Below are 19,929 nucleotides of genomic sequence, written 5' to 3'. Positions count from 1 at the left end.
GGGAAACGGAAAAAAACAAAACAGCTTAACACAGTTCAACACTCACTGCCCAATGAAAACAACCTTTCGCTCGTTCAAACAGATTTGGAACACTTCATCACAAATAACTCTGCTTACAGCGCCTATCTACGTTCAAACAGATTCTTTAATATTTGGAGCAATTCATCACAAATATCCCATCCTCGTCGCCAAAATATATTGCTCTCCTCTCTGAAAAGTGCACGGAACTACCATAAATCACCAATGTAATTATAGAACAAATACCTCAACCCAAAAACAGACACAATAATTCACAGCCACGCACACTTCAGAAGATAATCAGCTCTTTACGGCTATTTATTCAAAGCTTACAGGTACATAGAAATAACTCATACAACTAACATGGACATAGATCACAGAAAACATAAAGAAGTCAAAGAAAGAATACATCACCATGGGCGTAACTTAATGAAACTTCATCTCGCCAGAAGCGGCTGAAAGACCCCGATAACAGCCAGGCCGAGAGCACTACAGCCCACAGGAGTGTCGGACCGAAGCGTCCCCCCTCCGACTGAGGTATTTGTGCTTATCCCGTCTGACCGTTGAGGGTTTCCGCATATATGCCCTCCTCAACAAGGGGTGGCAACTTCTCGAACCTTCTGGCAATGCGCTTGTGCATTAATAGGCGACCGTTGGTTGCCAGCTGGGTCAACCGACAGTAACCTCAAGGAGCAAAGCGCTTCTCTCTCCTAAACGCCCCGGGAAAAAATTCCATAACTCATCTCAAAACCTTGGCGCAGGCATAGCAAACCAAAACAAACTTCGCTATCAGGTACCATCCGGCACCTGCGGATCTTAGCTTTCCCAGCGCCGTGTCCTTGGCTGAGAAGGCCTGCATTCCAAGCCCATCAGCGAATAACGTCGAAAACATGTTTCGCAAAGCAAGTGTAGCTTTCCACTGAGGCATGGATAAATAGTGCCCCAAGAATGCACTGCACACCAGCGCCATGTATTAGCTCAACCATCAACATGGACAGACAAGAACATCCCACTCGCCCGACTCCCCCTCGACTGGAAGTCAAAACGAAGTCTGTGGGGGGATTTGTGGGATGTAATGACCCACTTTGCTATACTATGCGGCATCACTCTGCTATCTATGGTGCAAGAAACAGTAAAATGGCGGCAAAATCTTTGTGCGCGCCAAAAACCTCCAAAATCGTGTTTTCCAATACACAAAAAGATGACTACACAACCTGCCACCCATGGTGCATGTGCGGTGGAATAGAACACACGCTGCAGAAAATGTGCCAGTGAGCTCCGTGACAAGTAAATAGAGTGCAGAGGGAGAAGCTTCACTTTGCAAGTGAAACTCCAAAATTCGCCTGTAAATTACATTTACTTTGCTGCTGAAACTTCAAAAATGCCAGTACCAAACACTTTCCAACACTCATAATCTTGCATTGCGCTAAAATTCATTTAATCTAATGAAGCACTGTGAATGTACAAAGTCCTGAAATGTAAAGAGCAAAACATTTTCTCAGCAAAACTGGATTGCCTGTGAATGACAGTTGCTGTCAAAAATCTGTGTGCAGCCACACTGAGCCCCTGTCAAATGGGCTCCTAATTAAACTTTAAAGTTATCTAAAAGGTCTGCCAGATTAGCAAATATAAAAGGACTGTTGCTGAAAGGAACACAGATTTCAGTTGTTTTTAATCCTACAGGTTTAAATCTAAAAAAGTAATTCATCTATGTCATTTGATGCAACAAGTTAGTTTTCTGCTGGATTTTAAGTCAAGAAATTAAGAATAAATTAGGCTTGCTGGGCCTGTCAAAAGTTGAAAAACAGGTTTTTCCACCCAAGGGGAGGGCATTCCTCTCAGCAGATACTCACTGACATATGATAATTGTGGGGTAGGACGGACTTTTGTCTGCAGCCAGGGACTGAACAATGGCAGATTCTCCAGGCCAGGAAATGGGCGCGTGAAGAGGTCGTAAACTTGGATTGCAGAAGGAGATCCCAAAGGAGGGGGCTACACCTTGGGCTACAGAGACAGACAAAAGGCGGAACATTTGCTGCTAAGAACATGTAATGAACAATTTTTAGAGACTTATAACTCGCTATTCGAAGTGGTGAAAAATATAACAAGGGCAGATTTGTTAGTTTAATTTTTGGCCCTACATTTCAAAAAGTGGTGGAACTGTGTAGCATATTCGGAACAGGAATGGCAATATATGTGGTTTTATGGGAACTGTATTAATGCTAGAATTGTTACACTTTGCACACACATTCCTATGGCAAACACACATATTTGTGGAAATTTGGGAAAGGTTTGGTTGGAAAATGTATTCATGGCGAAATGGACAAAATGCTGCAAAACGGCAAAACAAGATCTCACAGCTGCAGGATTTTGATGAACAGATACTCCAAAAAATATGTAACCCTTGTATGTGTTTGTCATAGAGGTTACAAATGTATAAATATGTATTTAGGACAAAATTCGATTTTGATACTAGTGGCTAGGGAAGGTTTCTAAGGATTGTAAAAACCAAGCCATAAATATGACATCATCTGTCCTTGATCCAATCACTGGGGTGCAAGGCGGAGATGAGGCTTTGATCCAATCCCGGTCCACAGGGGCGAGTTTAGTTAAGCTGGCCCATACACCCAGTTTGTGATGTCATTTTGACAGGATAAATAGAGACATCTGACAACACATAGGACTCTCTCTTCTGATTCCGGCAAAGCACTCTGATCCAGCATTCAACATCCAGCCTTTAACATCCTTCCAGATCCAGATGCCAAGGACCAGGCCAAGCAGTAGCTGAACTATTTTCAGCTAGGTCTCTATCCTCAATTAATCCTTAAACTAATCCTTACAACCCAGTGGAGTGCTGCGGTGCAGGGAAGCATCCTGAAACTATCTGGCTTGCTACCATAAATGTTTGCCTGATGAACTCGCAATCCTGCTGAATTGAAATATCCAGAAACAAGAAGGGCAGATCCCGTGCAGTTCCGGTGACCGGCCTAGCTGACCCAGTCCCGCACCTGATGTGCTGTCTTTCCCTGTTAGACCCGATCCATTGACCAGAATCTTGACGGGCCTATAATCTTAAATCCCAGTGGATTGTGAGTATTAATGGGAGGTTAGAGAACTATTGTATACCTTGCATTATTTGTTTCACCCTAATCTCTGAACTATCCCTACTTCATAACCAGTAACAGTGTCCAAATCCTTAGTGCTATCTCATTCTGTCTGTTTGCTAAGGCGTCATTTTCATAGTCATTTTTATTTGACTTCTTTCCTCTCCGACCGACCCTCCCAGGTCCAACTTGGGTCATTCTTCTCAGATATCGTTTTCTCTACCTGTGGTGTCCCCCTGGGGTCCAACCTCTCCTTGGCTGTTCAACCAATACCTGGCACTCCTTGCCCACAGCATTGACGCTCTCTGCCCCAACTTACAGTGCTATGCAGATGATACCCAGCTCATTTTCAGGCTACCCTTGGCCTCCTCCTCTCCTTTCCTCATCGCTGACTGTCTGTCTGCTATCCAGGAGTGGTGTGCCGCCAATGACCTCTGCCTTAATGCCAGTAAGACCGAGATTCTACTCATCGGCACACCCTCTCCCTCCTTCCCTGCAGCTCTCTGGCCGGCCTCTCTTGGCCCTCTTCCTGCTCCGACCTCCAAGGCTAAAAACCTTGGGGTCATCTTCGACTCCACACTCTCCTTCTCTCCTCACATCTCTGATGTCTCTAAGAAGTCACACTACCAGCTGCACCTCCTCAGAGGTATTCTTCCTCTCCTCTCCTTCCCCCAGAAGCTCACCGTCTCCAGAGCCCTGGTTCTCTCTAAACTGGACTACTGCAACAGCCTCTATCTAAACCTGCCTGCCTCTACTCTCCGCAACGTATCCAAAACAGGACTGCGAGACTTGTCCTTGGCCTCGAGCTCTGGGATCGTATCTCTCCAGGACTGAAATCTCTGCACTGGCTCCCAGTGGCTGCAAGGATTAAGTTCAAAACCCTCTGCATTATCCACAAGGCCTTCTGGGGCCTAGGGCCGTATTACCTTCAACTCTCTCTTCCTAAATACCTTCCTTCGCTCATCTGCCTCCAACTCCCTCAGGGTCAGCCTCTTCTCCAAGCAACGAGTTGGTGGTCGATCTCTCTCTTTGGCAGGGGCCTCCCTCTGGAACAGCCTTCCTGCCTCCCTGAAACTTGAGGAGAACCATCTCCGTTTCCGGAAACACCTCAAAACCTTCCTCTTTGCTTCTGCTTTCTTTGCCTATCTCCCCTGCTGAAATTCCCGGCCGAATCTGCACTGGTTACCTGGACACCCTTCTGACCTTGGGGCCAGGTCCCACCCTTTGCAATCCTGCCCTGCCTCCCTGGAAACCCCTGCACTTTCGGGACTGTTTTTCTGTATCCCTACAGTCCCCCCCCACCAGCAGTTGTCTGCTCTACTCTGCACTTGCCACCATCAGGCCGCTTTACCATTGTATTTATTCCTCCATCCCATGTTATGCTATGTTATGTTATTTTGCATTTATATATGTACATGTACTGCACTTCCCCCTCTCCCTTACCCCAGGCACTTTTCCCTCTCTCCCTACCCTTGCACTTGCGCGATCTGAATGACACTTGGCCTAGTAGGATCGTTTGTCTGTCTTTCCACTGTTTACCCTCCCCTGCCTCGTCGCGCCTTGAAACACTTGTGTATAGGCACGTTATAAATATCATATCATATCATTTGTGTAGCTCTTATCCATAAATCCCATTTCGAGTGTGTGGACTGGTTCCGTCGGGGAAGGTGCTGGGGATCTGTTACTGAAGTCATGAATCAGTCTCAGAGCTTACTGCGGTCCAACCTGGTTGTCTAGCCTGAATGCTCTAGTCATGAGTAAAAGCATAACCCACATTTTCTGGTTTTAAACTGAAGTTCTGTGTCTTTATTTTCGAAAAACACCTCTCACTAAAACCTCTATAACTCCCTCAGTTTTTAAGATAGAAACTTCAACTCCCACTGGTACCTAACACCCTCAGCTATCCCCACAACCCAAAAACCGCAGTGCTAAACAGTGTGGTTGACCCGTTTTTATCGGTGGGGGCCCGACAACCCCGACGGGTCAGTCTTGCTTGGAGGCGGCCTTGCCGTCTTGGCCTCCTTGGCAACGGCGGCGGGAACCCCCTTGCTTGCCGCAACCTCTGTAGGCCTCCTGGGAAGAGGAGCGGGCCGCCTGGCGGTAAGTGGAGGAACCAGCGCTGGATCCTTTGGAGGCACCCTGTCTGCCTCCGGAGCTCCGAAAGGGCGGCCGGAAGTACCCCCAGGGCCCGGGCCGTCTCCGAGTCAGTCTTGATGGCCTGTAGGGACTCATCCACCGCCTTACCAAAAAGGTTGTTGCCGTCGAACGCCATGTCCAACACCCTGGTCTGGACGTCCTGGCGAAAGTCTGTCGCCTTGAGCCATCCTCGTCGTCGGAGGCAAACTCCGTTGCCCAGTTGGCGAAATCCGGTATCGGCAATGTCCGTTGCCGCCGTTATGGCGTGATCTGACGCCACCTCGCCTTCCTGCAGAATTTCTAGGGCCTCTGCCCTTTTGTCATCAGGCAGGAAGTTTAGCAGGGGAGCTATCGTGAACCAGAGCTCCCTGTCGTAGCGGGCCACGATCGCTAAGGCATTGGCCGCCTTAATCGTCGTCGCCGCCGACGAGATGACTCGTCGTCCCATAGAGTCCAACTTCTTGCCTTCGCTGTCCGGTGGGGAGGTGGAAGTTGAAGCCGCCGCACCCGCTGCCTTCTTCTTAGCCGCAGCCGAGACGACTGAGTCCGGCGTGGGCTGGGCCCTGAGGCACAAGGGGGCGGCATCGGGGACTTGGTACTTCTTCTCGTACCTGTCCCTCTTGGCTGGTGTCGTGGAAGGGTTTTTGAGGACAGCAAGTCCCTCCTCCCAAATGTCGTCGAGTAAAGGCACCGCGAGGACTGTCTTCCTCTTGGCCTCTCGTCTTTGGTACAGAAACCCCTCCTTTTTCTGTTCTTCGGGGCAGAGCTGGAAGAGATCGGATGCCCTGGTTATCATGGCGTGGAAAGAGCCAATTTCGTCGGCTGGTGACGCCCGCAGGGGTGGTTTTGACGGGATGTCTGCTGTGTCATCGCCACAGTCATCGTCCGTCCCTGTCGCTGTGTCCGTCGCCGTATCCTCTCTCGGGTCCGGCGAGGGGGATGAGTGGTCCACCTGTCTCGCAGGCACGAAGGGCAGAGCGGGGTGGACTCTCCTCCTCTTGTTAGGAGGGCTTCCCGACGGGCCCGGTTCTGGATCCTCCGTCGGGGTCCGTGGTAATCTCGTCCTTATCTCGGTGCATAAGGATTGGATTGCCAACAAAAAGGCCGCCGAGCTATCTTGGGGCTCGGGCAATGGCTGCGACTGACGGGGTGGCCGTTCCACCGGGCCCTGTTCATCATCGTCGTCGCTATCTTTGATCACGTCAGCAGGGACCGCCCCCTGGGATCGAACCTTCTCGAACCCCGCCCCCTGGGATCGAACCTTCTCTAACCTCTCGTTGAGGCCTATGGACCTCTCGTTGAGGCCTATGGACCTTTCATTGAGACCCTTCTCGGTTTCCACCAGTTCCTCCTCGGAGGCTGATTCCGAGTCTGTAATGTCCACCGCCCCCCCCCCCTCTTTTTCAGCCAGGGGCTTCACGGGGGTCTTAGCGATGGGCTGGAAAGAGGAATCCCTCCGTGGTGGCAGGGATACTCTGGGCCCGGCGAGCGTTTCCACAGGCGTAGTCTCTGCCGGCTTCGCCAGGGTTGCAGCGACCACTTCGGTAGAGGCCTTTGCCGGGTGGATCAAAGCCCTCACCACCTTAGGTGCGTCCTGGGCCTTCGCCTTGGGGGGAGGGACAGCGCCTCGCTCCCCCTTCGAGATCGACCAGGTACGCTCCAGCGGCCTAACCGGTTTCTCGGACTTCCTCTTCCCCGAACCAGAGCGCTGGCTCGTGGTCGAACGTGCCGGGGAAGTAGCGCCCTGCTTGGCAACCGAAGAGCCCGACCTTTCGGCGATCCCGGTGCCCGTGGACTCTCGGTGCTTGGCCTTCTGTTGGGCCCCAGTCGCCAGGGCGCCCTCACAGGACTTAGAAGCCCGCTCAGACTTCTTCTTCGCCTTCTCACCTGCTGTGCCCTTCTCCAGCCAGGCGGCGAGGCGGGAAATACGATCTTGTTTGGTCCGTTCCGAAAGGTTCTTGCAGAACGCACAGTCTTTCTCCACGTGCGTCTTGTCCTCGTGGAGGCAGTAGAGACATCGCGAATGATCATCCTCCTTGAAAACGTTCTGTAATCCGCATCCAGGGCAGCACCTGAACAGCTTGGATCCTGGCGTCGAGCTTCCCTTATCCTGGGCCATGTCCGTTGAGGTAGGCCGCAGATCTTCCAGAATCTTCCAAGAAGTATAAACTCGACGGAAACTTCACCCTTGAGGGGCGTAGAGAATTCCGAAACGGGTCCCCATTATCAGAAGTAGAAATGGTGGAGCTTGATGCTCGATTAAACCGAAAAAATGACAGTCTCCTGAAAAAACGTGAAAACGCAGTAAAAAAAATCGAGATCTAAACACGAGGACTCCCAACACTTGAGCGTGCAGTAAAAGTCTGAGGATGGCTGCCAGAGGCGGGGCTTAGGGAGAGGGCAGTCATTGGTTGGAGGCAGTATGACCCAGAGATCAGTGATTGGTTACTACTAAGAAAGACAGATCAGAAACGAAACTGATACTGATTTTTTCTTTACTGAGGATTCCCAGCCTAACGACGGGGAATATTCATGAGCATGTGAATCCATGCCAGACCCCATGCTGGAGAACAGAAGTTTTCTTCTCATCTCCATTGTTACTAGGCATCCAGGCTGCAGCTAATTCGAAATAGCTCCAGATAATAAAGTGTGAAGATGATCCAGTTGGTAAACGATACTGTACAAGGACCGAACGCAATCAAGAGCGAAATGAGTGCCATCAGATTGATGACTCTCCAAAAGTCCTGTTAGGCCTGTTGATGCCTATGGAAAGGGGGGTATGCAAAAGAATTAGTCTGTCTTGTTGCCCACACATTCCCCCCCAAACGATGCAGGGAATGGGTCCCGTCACATATCATAGGGGCCCTACATATTCTTAAGACAGGCATAGAAACTGAGGAAGGAATTGAAGCTGAAGACTGGTGCAATACGATGTTCTTGTGTGCACCCTCATGGCTCGGAGCAGTGATGAAGATACTGGTCCCCATTGCAGTACTCCTGTTGGTGATGTTCTATACATGCCAAATGATTCTTCAATGCTGCGTAAAGACCCTCCCGAATAGTGCGATGATGATGCTTTCGATCGGGGCTTGTGGTACACCTCGTGGTACAAAAGCTGGGCATGCTCAAATAGAAGACCCAAAGAAACCTCATATGGTTAGGATCGAGAGACCCATAGACCCCACAGGGATAGTAACTACACCCCCCTTGGACCCACAGAACTAAACGGAACACTGGGTTGACCTTGACCTATCAGGTGATAGGGGGGTGTATCTATCTCACTTGTACCCTAGAACAATATGCTCAAGCAGGTGAAAGCGTGCGTGTTGTGTGCAAAGTATGGGTGCCTAAAGAAGGAATGTGGAGAGCCCAAGAAGTAGCAGAGTTAATGTAGGATTAACTAAAGGGGGGAATGTTGGGATGCATGGTCAGCTCCCCTACCCCAAAGCAATTTAGATTGAGGTAAATATATTAAAAACACAAAGAAGCAGAGATGTGAGATAGCAGAGAGGGGGAGGGATTGCGCAATTGGCGAAGCAGGGGTAGTGTGTGGCGCAGAAATATGCATTATAGGGAAACGTGGCTATAGAGTGTGTATGAATATGTTAATATAATTTGGTACCACACAGAATAACCCACATAAAAAGGTAACCCCCAGTCCCGTGTTTCAGGCCTGTGAAATCAGAATAGAATGTGCCTGGCCAAGATAAGGGCAGGCTGCCTTCCTTGTGAAGGATAATTCCATGTGAGTTTGAGCAGAGGTCTTGAGTGCCCAAACTGCCCCTCTTCGATTTAGGGTGCTAGCGCCCCATTAGACCGATTTCCCATTTGAACGGCCAAAAATCCACCATTAGAATTCCTAAATCACCCTCAACCAGATTGATTATTGTGGACCTAAAGAGATCCAGGTGAAGCTCTAAGGAGGGACAGCTGCCTAGGGGAGAGCCAACAAACCCAATGCCCAGGGTTTTTTACTACGAGGTGCACAGAGTGGTGCCAACAAATCAAGGTCGGTGCCGGCGAGGTATGGCAGGGGCACCTCTGTGTCTGGGCTCAGAAGAAGCATCTCTCATTTCAGAGGGCTAATCAGACCTCAAGAGTATCCACTGAGCTGCCAATTACCATGTGCACATCACGTGAGGTGTCCAGAAAGATAGAAACATTCTTACATGGGCCGCCAGTTATGTCTCTAGGACCCCCAGGCAGCAAGGTCAAAGGGGACTGGCATAGAGCAACGGGAACCAATCTTTTCATTTATCATAGGGTGTGGGTGGTATGTACATAGAGGATGGCCAATGAGGGTGGGGAATGAGCACCATATACTGTTTGCGTCACAGTAACTGTGCCCATTATAAGGTGTTGCTTGCTTTGAACTAAAGAGTGCGCTCTGTGGCAGTCGGGATTGAATGCCCGTTGTGTTTTTTCTTTCTGTAAAAAGAAATAAAACGTTATCCTTGCAAGAGGTGCACCAAGCCTTTTACCCCTAGAGGATTGTTGTTACTTGTCCAATTGTCAGGGGGGCTGCCTTTACAATATCACAAACTGCATCCCCTTTCCAGCAGCCATAGTGTCAGGATTAGGGGTTGGGGCAGAAAGAGACGTGTGGAGCATGGAGAACGCTAGGATTGCACAAGAAGTTAGGACAAACTACATTTACCAGTAGCAGAGGGAAGGTTGGTAGTTCCATGATTCGCACGTTCATCCAGCTGTTTGTAACTAGGGCTGGACTATTTTACACACCGGCCGCCCGTGTTCAGGTGCAGATTATTGGAATGTTCGGCAGGGCGGCCACAGCAGCATTTTCTGAGGTATCTGTGAGGGGCTGAGACGTCGGAGGAACGCTGGTCTGCATGCAGCCTGAGTCACAGCGGTGAACAGGAGGCGCCCAGATTGTTCTTCGCCTCTTATCTTCAGGTCCGGGTAATCCCGTGGGCTCCCAGACATTCAGCTAAGTAGCTGCATGATGTTTATTGTTTGTTTGCATATGTAAACTGTACGTGCAGGCAACGCATGTGGGCACAAATCTTCGGTGAAGGCTTAAGCCTGAAAATTGGGATTGCTCTTCGACGAAGGGGCCTTTTTGGGAACTTGTGCTTACAAAGCATTATGTGTGTTAACGTTATGGGGACGTTATGAATCTGCGGAAAGAAGCAGAATGCTTGTAGGAGCTGGGATGTGTGTGAGAGCATGAACACACAACCCTTATAGGAGAATTGGGTTAAGAGACAACTAGGTTACTTTTATGTTTAACCCATAAATGTTGTTTGACATTTGTTTCGCTTGCCCAATGGGCAATGTGTTTGTTTCTTCTTATAGGGAAAACGCTTGTGCGTGCCATGCTGCTTGTTTCAGTGTCAATATGTGCTTTCCATGTTTCATTATGCTTCATGCTATGCGTTCACTGTCATCGTATGATGGTTGTAGGCCGATGTAAGAGTGTCCAGGTTACGGTTTAGGGTTTAGGAGCCAGACAGGTCAGGTGGTAGGAGCAGGGCAGGATTATTGGTGCATGTGTGTCTTTTTTCTCTATTTCCCCCAAACCTATCCAATCATGTTTACCCTTTACCTCTTTCCGGTTTTCTTCATTTTCTCTTTCCTATCCACAACCTCTCCCTAATCCCTCTTCCCCCATTGGCTGCCACGTGGCTACCTGCTATTCCAGACATCAGGCGCCTTTGCCAACTTCCTTTGGTGGTAGGGTCAAATCTATTTGGATTCTGTGGTTCGGGGGAGAGTTCCTGTTTTGGTTCTTGACACATAAGCAGGCCAGGAACTTGGGAACCTTCCCATTCTTTTACCAGCCCAATTCTTCACCAATATCAGACCACACCTCTACACTATCACAAGGTTACGTTACTTCCACACTGCCATGAGAATCCCCACATAATGACACTGCATCACTACAAGTCAACCAAGTGTATCGACATTGGATATTGACGAATCGGAGGATGTCCTCCCTTCTCCCCTGGGGGGAGGTGGAAGGGGGGTGGTGGGAATACCTTTCCCAGGTGCGCCAGGGCACTGAGTCCACAGTACAATAGTCCCCCTGGGGGTGGAGCACACAGAAAGGATCACATGGGGAAGGGAGCACCTTATGGGACTGGAGACAACCATTCTCAGAGAACGCGGAATACCCCCACTTCAATACACCCAACCCCTTCTCCAATGTCACATCCCCCCCTTTAGATGGCACCAATGTGTTCCATTGTCAAATTAGTCAACCTAATATGACAGGACTAAAACGCCAGAGAATACATGGTATGCTACATATGGCTCTATTTCAAGTACTCGAAAGAAGATGATGACCAGGAGTCTGGGGATCACTCTAGAGAACAAGAGTGAGCGTGGTCAAGGATGCAAGAACTACTCCGTCTGCTGCCAATCGTACCTCTAGACACCCCAGGCCCTGGCACCCTTGGAGAGAGGACCCGCAGCTGCGAAGAGTCAAATGTCTGCAGAGCAGCTGCAGACCCCGCCGGTTACCCGAATGCTACCAGAGCCTCAAGCAGTGACGCAGCTGCTTGGGAAACGCTGGTACCTGCACGGAAGAGACAAACAGGTACGCGGGTTACCCAAGAGGTGCTAGAGGTCAGAGGAAGCAAGATGGTGAAAACAGAAGCTAGAAAAAGAGTGTCTGGGACCCTGAGGAGAGATTGCAAGTCTGGGACCTGCACCCATATGGAAGTCAAAGTGTCTGGGACCCTGAGAATAACCAAGATAGAGAAACAGGAATTGTATGTTTGGCAGGAGAGTGAACCAAGCAGATACGATAATGAATTGCGAGTCTGGGACCCGCACCCATATGAGAAGCCGAGAATAAGAGGGTCTGGGACCCTGACTGTAAAAGGAACAAACAAGGAAGAGTTTTGTATGCTTGACGGAGGAGTAAATCAAGCGGATACAGCGCTACATTGCGAGTCTGGGACCTGCCCCAATATGAGAGACAAAAACCTAAAGTAACTAAGAATAAGAGGGTCTGGGACCCTGTGAGAGAAAGAGAGAGAGTCCATGAGAGGACAGTTCCTTGTCAGGAGAGTAAACCAAGCCGTTCAGAATATTGCGAGTCTGGGGCCTGCACCCACAAGGACTAATTAATGAGAGTTTGGAACCCACTAGGACTAATTAATGAGAGTTTGAGAATAAGTGGGTCAAGAATCCTCAAAAAAGACGAATTGATATATTATATTTTATTTTATTTGTATAACGCTCCTACACAAGTGTTTCAGAGCGTGACGAGGTAAGGGAGGGGAACAAGGGAGAACAAAACAACGATCTTACTAGGCCCAGTGACATTGAGAACGCACAAGTGCAGGTGAGAGGGAAGGGGGAAAGTGCAGGGGAAGGGGAGAGTTGAAGTGCTGAACACGGGATTAAGACAACAGGTAGTGTAGCCGACTGGTTAAAGTGCAAGGTTAAAGCGCAGACAAGGGGTGTCTAATAAGTGCAGGTAAGGGGACTGTAGGGTTGCAGATACAGACGCAAGTGCAGGGTTGCCAGGAGCCAGTGCGGGTGTGCGGCTGGGTTGCCAGGGACCTGGGCACTAAAATGCAAGGGTAACCAGGTACCCGGTGCCGAGGCATACAGGTCAGCAGGACGGAGGAAGAGCGAAGGCAGAAGTAGAGAGGAAGGTCTTGAGGTGCTTCCGGAACCAAAGAGTTCTGCTCAAGTTTCAGAGAGGCCGGGAGGCTGTTCCAGAGGGAGGCCCCAGCCGAGGAAAGAGACCTACCCCCAACTCGTTGCTTGGAGAAGCAAATGACCCTGAGGGAGTTGGAGGTGGAGGAGCGAAGAGCTTGAGTAGGAAGGTATTTAAGGAGTGAGAGTTGAAGGTATTGTCGACCGAGGCCCCAGAAAGCCTTGTGGACAATGCAAAGGGTCTTGAATTTTATCCTTGCAGCCACTGGGAACCAATGAAGAGAATTCAGGGCTGGAAAGATACTATCCCTGGGCTTGGGGCCAAGGACAATTCTCACAGTCCTGTTGTGGATGAGTTGCAGAGGGCGGAGAGTAGAAGCAGGCAGATTTAGAAAGAGGCTGTTGCAGGAGTCCAGCCTAGAGAGAACCAGAGCTCTTGGGGAAAGGAAGAATACCTCTGAGGAGGTGCAGTTGGTAGTTTGACTTCTTCAGCGATGTCAGAGATGTGAGGAGAAAAGGAGTGTGTGGAGTTGAAGATGACCCCGAGGTTCTTAGCCTCACAGGTTGGAGCAAGAAGAGGGCCAAGGGAGGCAGACCAGAGAGTGACAGGAAAGGAGGGTGCAGGTGTGCCTATGAGGAGAATCTCCCGTTTTACTGGCATTAAGGCAGAGATCAATGGCGGCACACCACTCCTGGATAGCAGACAGACAGTCAGAGATGAGAGAAGGAGAGGATGTGGCAGAGGGAAGCTTAAAAAGAGCAGCAATGTGGTGTGCGAGAGGTGCCAGGTATTGGTTGAAGAGCCAGGGAGAGAGGTTTGACTCCTGGGGAACACCACATGTAGAGAGTGAAATAGAGGAATGGAGGACCCAAGTTGGACATGGGAGGGCTGATCAGAGAGGAAAGAGGTCAGCGAGGCCAGGGCCTGATCGGTGATACCCAGGATATCATGGAGACGGTTGAGCAGGATGGCATGGTTGACCGTGTCAAAGGCAGAAGAGAGATCGAGTAGGACGAGGACAGATGGGATGTTAGAGTCAGCAGTTAACATCTCCTTCTCTACTGGAACCATTCCGGGTACACTTAAGCATGCGTTGGCGATTCCCTTGCTGAAAAAGCCCTCTCTGGACCCTGAAGTGATGGCTAAGTACCACCCTATTTCACTTCTTCCCTTCCTAATGAAGGTCTTAGAAGCCCTGGTATCTCACCCCTCATTTCAATCTGGTTTCCGGCCGGGCAGAGGCACTGAACCTGTTCTTAATTCAGTGATGATCTTCTGCGCCTGGTTGACCAGGGCGGTGGCGGAGCAGTCCTGCTATTAGATCTGTCGGCTGCTTTCGACACCGTCAACCACCCTCTCCTTATTTCTCTTCTTATGGAGGCTGATATTTCCGGCCAAGTCCTTGATTGGTTTAGAGCTTTTCTTACAGATCGTTCTCAGTCAGTTTCTCTTCCCCCCTTCTGTTCGATGCCTGCCCCCCTCTGTTGTTGGGTCCCTCAGGGCTCGGCATTGTCCACCATTCTATTCAACATCTACATAAGATATCTCCTGCTCCTCATCCAATCTCATGGGTTTCGTTTTTACTCATACGCTGACGATACCCAGATTCTGGTCCGTTTGGACCTGACAAAATCTGATACAGCTAGTAGGCTAAAAAATGCCTGGAGGAACTTGGAACCTGGATGACTCGGAACTGGCTTAAGCTGGATGGTAGCAAGACTGAGGTCCTGGTTGTAGGGACCTCTACTCCTCAGTTGTACTGGACACCCGACTTCTGGCCGTCATCACTGGGGTCTCTCCCCATACCTGTTTCACCAGTCCGGAACCTGGGAGTTCGTTTTTCTGCTACTCTGACCATGGATGAGCAGGCTGGCGCAGTCTACAAATCTGGCCACTTAAAACTCTGGGTGCTTCGGAAGGTTCTTCCATTTATTCCAGTAGCCTGCCAGGCTCTGGTGGTGGGATCCCTAATTCTCAGTGTACTAGATTACTGTAATTCACTATATTTGGCGCAACCCGGCTACCTTACTAGAGGTCTGCAGCTACTCCAAAATGCCGCTGCGAGATCCATCATTTTCCCACCCTAGCTGAGACAATTACACTGGCTCTCTGTCGCCCAGTGGATCTTGTTTAAATCCTTGTGTATTGTCCATCAGGCCTTCTATGGTGTGGGAGCGGAATATTTGCAAGTTAAGTTCACCCCTTATCTTCCTGCTCGCACTCTACGCTCCCAAACTGCCCAGCGGGTTGCCGTACCTCGCTTTAAACTGTCCCGCAAGGGAGGTCATGCCTTTTCGGTGGCCGCCGCTCAAGTCTGGAATGCTCTACCCCTCTCCATGCGTGATACTACTGATCACCTTGTTTTCCGCCGGAGACTTAAAACTCTGCTTTTCGAACTAATTCCTGGCAGCATATCCCTCCCTCCTCAGCACCAAGATGCCTCCGGTCGAACGAGCACTTACAAAAATGCCTATAATATAAGAGTCGAGGCTGAAGAGCAGGTCTTCATGGATGTTCAGGAGAGCAGTTTATGTGCCCCTGCCAGCTCTGAAGCCAGACTGATGGTCATGGAGACAACCAGCAGAATCGGTTCAAAGATTAAGCTGGGAGATGGCCAGCTTTTCCAGGATTTTGCCCAGGAAAGGAGTGATGGAGATCGGGTGATAGTTAGCCGGGCATTAGGGAGTCGGCTGTGGGTTTCTTGAGAAGAGGGTGCACAAGAAAGTGCTTCAGAGGGGAGGAGAAGGGTCCAGAAGCAAATGAGAGGTTGCAGAAGTCGGCCAGAGCAGGAGCAAGGGTATCAATGTGGTCCTTGACGGTTTCGGACGAACAGGGAAGAACCTGTTTTGACGAGACTTTCATAGATCAGACTTGTCTGGAAATTTCATCATGGGAGAACAGAGGAAAGGAAGAGGGAGGGGGGCAGCTGCAGGAGGACCAGAGGTAGCGGAGAGAGAAGGGGGAAGAGGAGGAGAGGGTGGACAGGATGTCCTGGGTTTTAGAGATGAAATGAGAGCCAAGGGCCGTGCAAAGAGCCTGGCCGGTGACAGGTGAGGTTGAGACTGCAGCAGGGTGGGCCAACTCCTTGCAGATTTTAAAAAGAGTTTGGCCGAGTTATTAGATGCTGCAGAGACGCGGGCTCTCTCTTCTTAGTTCGTACAAGGAGCCGGTATTACCTTTGGAGCAGGCGGCAGGTCAGTTTGTCAGAGGATGTACAAGAGGCCCGCCATTTCCTCTCAGCCATCTTACACTCACGTTTAAGGGTAGCTAGGTCGGAGTCGTACCAAGAGTTGCACTTGGCTTTGGGCTTCAAACAGATCCTCATGATAGGGGCAAGGACATCAAGAGTATCATAGATAGAAGAGTAGAGCATGGAAAGGGCTGTGTCAGGATGTGAGTCAACCAGAGAAGGAGGGGAGAGAAAGTGGCAGTGAAAACCTTAACTGACACACGCTTCATGGGTCGGATGACTGAGAAGGTAGGTGGCAGTGTTGGGGTTGGCTTGGCCTGAGGGGTAGAGAGAGAGAGAGATGGGAGGAAAACTGGGAGTGCTCACTCCAGGAGAGAGGAGTGGTTAGAGGGATGGCGAGGGAGGGGGGAGGGGGGGGGGGGGTTAGAGGAATCCTACGCTTGGCAGGGAAGTGTATATTGGTGTGAACCCAGTCACATTTGCCTAAGAAAGTACAGAGCTGAGGGGCCCAAAAGGAAGGAAAGTAGACCAAGAATGAGTCTACTTCCCTAGCACAACCCTAGCCTTGGACTCTTAATTTGTGGACATTGTTTATTTTATCAGTTTTGATTACCAGAATGACTGGGAACTTTTCTGTTGGATGGAACTACAATAAACACTTTACTTTGGGAAGTGATCATCCTTGCACAGTTGATTTAAGTTATTAGTGTTAGGGACAGAGGTAAGCTTGTGAGACACGACAGTGCAGACTTTTTAGTTTTGGGCATCCTCACAATTTCACTAGTTTTCTTTGAGGTAGGGAAACCCTTCTTAGTTTTAGGGATAGAGAGGCATTTTTCCAACCCTTTCTTGATCAATAAATGTTTCTGGCCAAAAATATGCCCCCATTGTGTCCGAGCCTTACTTCTGCACTCTTACAATATACTCTGCTTCTGTTACAGAGAAATGTACTTGGCCAAAATGAGCAGTACATGGACTACTTTTAATGAGCATGAAGGACAAACTGAACCCCAAACCATATAATACAGCAGCAGCTCCAGTGGGGGCAAGCAGTGAGCTATAGAACTAACAGAAAATTATATAGTCAGTGGCCAATGAGGCCAAATGTTAAACATAACATCAGATGCAACATCGTAGGCAAGCGTGTGACAACAGAATTGCTTTTTTCGTCTGCCCTGACGCCAGTATTGCATGACACATTATTTGCAGAATGTTTCATTAGGAGGCCATTTTCTTTAAATTGGAAGAAAAAGGACAAACATTCAATGTGCCGTCCCCCTCTAACCCTCTTGCCAAAGAGAAGTCAAACACTTATTGTTGTTACCTTTTTATTCATACCCGTATAAAAGGAATGTCAGCCTCTCAATAAAACCTTAATGAGAATGCTGCATCTTTCTCTTAAACTCATAAGACTTAGGGCCTCATTACACGGAAGGCGGTGATCCAGGGTGCTATTAGCACCCTGGACCATGCCGGTAAATTACCGGCACCGCCTTGGCGGAAAGGGGATTTACCGCCCCATTCCAAGGTCGATGGGGCGGTAAATCCCCCTTCCGCCATTGCCCTTCCCCATTCCCATTTCTGCCCCATAGGGCTCTATGGGAATGGGGAAGGCGCTAATTACGGCACCGCAATTTTGCGGTGCCGTAATTAGCTCCGAGGTCCCTTAGCGGGTTGGTTTTTAACACCTGCAAAAAGCAGGCGTTAGAGCACCAACCCGCAAAGGGACCTCGTAGTACGGCGGTAAGGGTTAACGGTCACCGTTGCCATTAACGGTGACCGTTAACCCTTACCGCCGTCCGTGTAATGAGGCCCTTAGTCTCCTGATTATCCTGAACACCAAGAAAGGCATCCAACATTTAGAAAATACATCATTGCCCTAAATCTTCTTCAAAGTAATTGCCGAGCGAGGTCATCTTGGGAGCCTGGCACCAGGACAGTTTTAAGTTCATCCTTGTGTGGAAAAGCAGGCCTCGGGCAACATTTCTGGATGGTGGTAACCTGAAGACCTGGGAGGGGAGTAGAGAAAAACCTTTGCATCAGTTGCAAATGTTCTGCCAGAGTACAGCCACTGTTAGACAAGGCCAGGCCTCCCCTAATCCATCGGTCTTATCTGTGCTGGGATTGTACCTTACTTTGCTCCAGTGGCCATACACCTTGGGAGGTGTGCATGTGTAGTTTCGGACCCCGCTGCCCTATGAATTCAGTCATATGCAGGCCTGTCTTGTGAGCACCAAAGAACAAAATCAGGAAATGCTCAGTACAAAGTTAAATAGGTTCAGTCATATGGAGGCCTATATGTTAAGTATCAAAGGATAACATCAGGAAAGGGGGAGTGCAAACAAAGTAAAATTCTGAAACTTGTAAAACTATGCAGAGAGAAGCTGTCCCACCAGCCTCTACCGAGGATCCTCATTGTTGTGCCAAAACATCCATTTGCAGCAATACAACTAAGGTGGATGTCTTTTCCATCAGTCCCCCAAGCGCACCCTACCTGCTCTAGCTTACCCCACCTCATATGGTGTATTTCTATCCTCCATCTCACCGCTCTTATATGCACTGCATGCCCCCTTTCTTTGCGGTGTAAATCGTTTACAGAGTTGTAGACAGATTGCATAGCCATTCTTTTTAGAGTCTATAAATGTCCATGATTACCAAACAGAAGTCAGAGAGAACTTCTCTCTGGAGCGGGGGTGCTGTCCCTTTCACACAATGGCCCGCTAACCACTGATGTGATAGTTTGCAGAATCCCATCCAGTTCCACAGCGCTGGTATCCCCCAGGTATTAAGCAGATGACAAATATTGGGAAACCAGTCACAGTGTCCCCTACAGTGATTTGTTGGGGGATACAGGATTTCAAAAACACGCACATCACAGGGCCTCCACTTTAGATATCGATGATAACAAACACCTCTGGCTTCTCATCCTCATGGATTTGCATTGCTGAGTAGGTAATCGCCTTCACCTCTGTGCCCTAAAAGACAGAACAGGTAGAGTTACCTCAGTGCTCCAGAACACTACAATAACAATGATGCTGACATGGAATAATATCAGCAAAACAGGATGCACATGGTGTGAGCTTCCAAATATGTTAGACATATTGTTTACATAAAGAGAAGTGCTAAGTTTTATAGGAAACCTGTACCACCCATGGACAGTAATAAATTAAGCTATTCATGTTAGTCAGATGTGGCAACACAAGCAACACTGTACAATAAACGACATGAACTTACAACTCCCGCAAACAGTGACGGGACCCCTCTGGGCACTACTATTCATCTCTGCTACCCAGAGTCTTTCAAAACAAACATTGAATTAAGACCTTCTGTCAATACTATAGATTATCGCTGAAATGTGTTGCTCTACATGGAAAAATGTTACTTACCAGTAATAGTATTTCAGCTGATTTCTTTCATTTTACACACAATCTATTGTCTGCAAGCTAGTGATTGATCCAGAGGAATAGTATTTGTTTATTAAACTGCAATTTAGACATTGACTGGGTGATGGGGCAGCAATAGGAACCATGCATGATATGTACATGTTGCCCACAAAGTTCCTTCAAGTCGACACCCTTCTCAGACTAGGTTTGTCCATCTGTTTATATAAATGCTTGTGCAATGACTATGTTCCATTTTTCTATAACAAACAGTTTCACTACTACAAAACATGGCATACTTCTTCACTATCACATCCTTAACATAGCTAGGTTTATCTAGTCCCCCGTTTAAATTTAGGCTAAGAGCAGCATTAGCAAAACATCAAGGAAAAAATTCAAACACTGTTTGACAGGCGCTCCAAAAAAAAGTATTTATTTGATTTTTGTTGTTTAAGAATAACTGTTCTC

The 19,929-nt window shown here is 48.9% G+C and overlaps 1 protein-coding gene across 4 annotated transcripts in view; it reads right to left on the bottom strand.

The window, feature by feature from the left end:
- Nucleotides 1–306: 306 nt before the first annotated feature.
- The window catches only part of ZBTB8OS (zinc finger and BTB domain containing 8 opposite strand), a 119,754-nt gene continuing 100,131 nt past the window's right edge, over nt 307–19,929 (bottom strand). For 3 of the 4 annotated variants that reach the window (XR_011279564.1, XM_069622464.1, XM_069622463.1), the window contains one exon: nt 17,043–19,056. Coding sequence is in view for 2 of the 4 variants with exons in the window: in XM_069622463.1 (XP_069478564.1) it covers nt 18,970–19,056 (87 nt within the window). In the remaining 2 variants the exon portion in view is untranslated. Of the gene's footprint in view, nt 19,057–19,929 lie in introns of all 4 variants that reach the window. The other variant, XM_069622462.1, reaches the window with a different exon arrangement.

Source organism: Ambystoma mexicanum, chromosome 11, assembly GCF_040938575.1.
Source record: "Ambystoma mexicanum isolate Mex_15411 chromosome 11, UKY_AmexF1_1, whole genome shotgun sequence".
Lineage (NCBI taxonomy): Eukaryota > Metazoa > Chordata > Amphibia > Caudata > Ambystomatidae > Ambystoma > Ambystoma mexicanum.
Note: the sequence above shows the minus strand (reverse complement) of the source record. Positions and strands in the feature narration are given on the sequence as shown.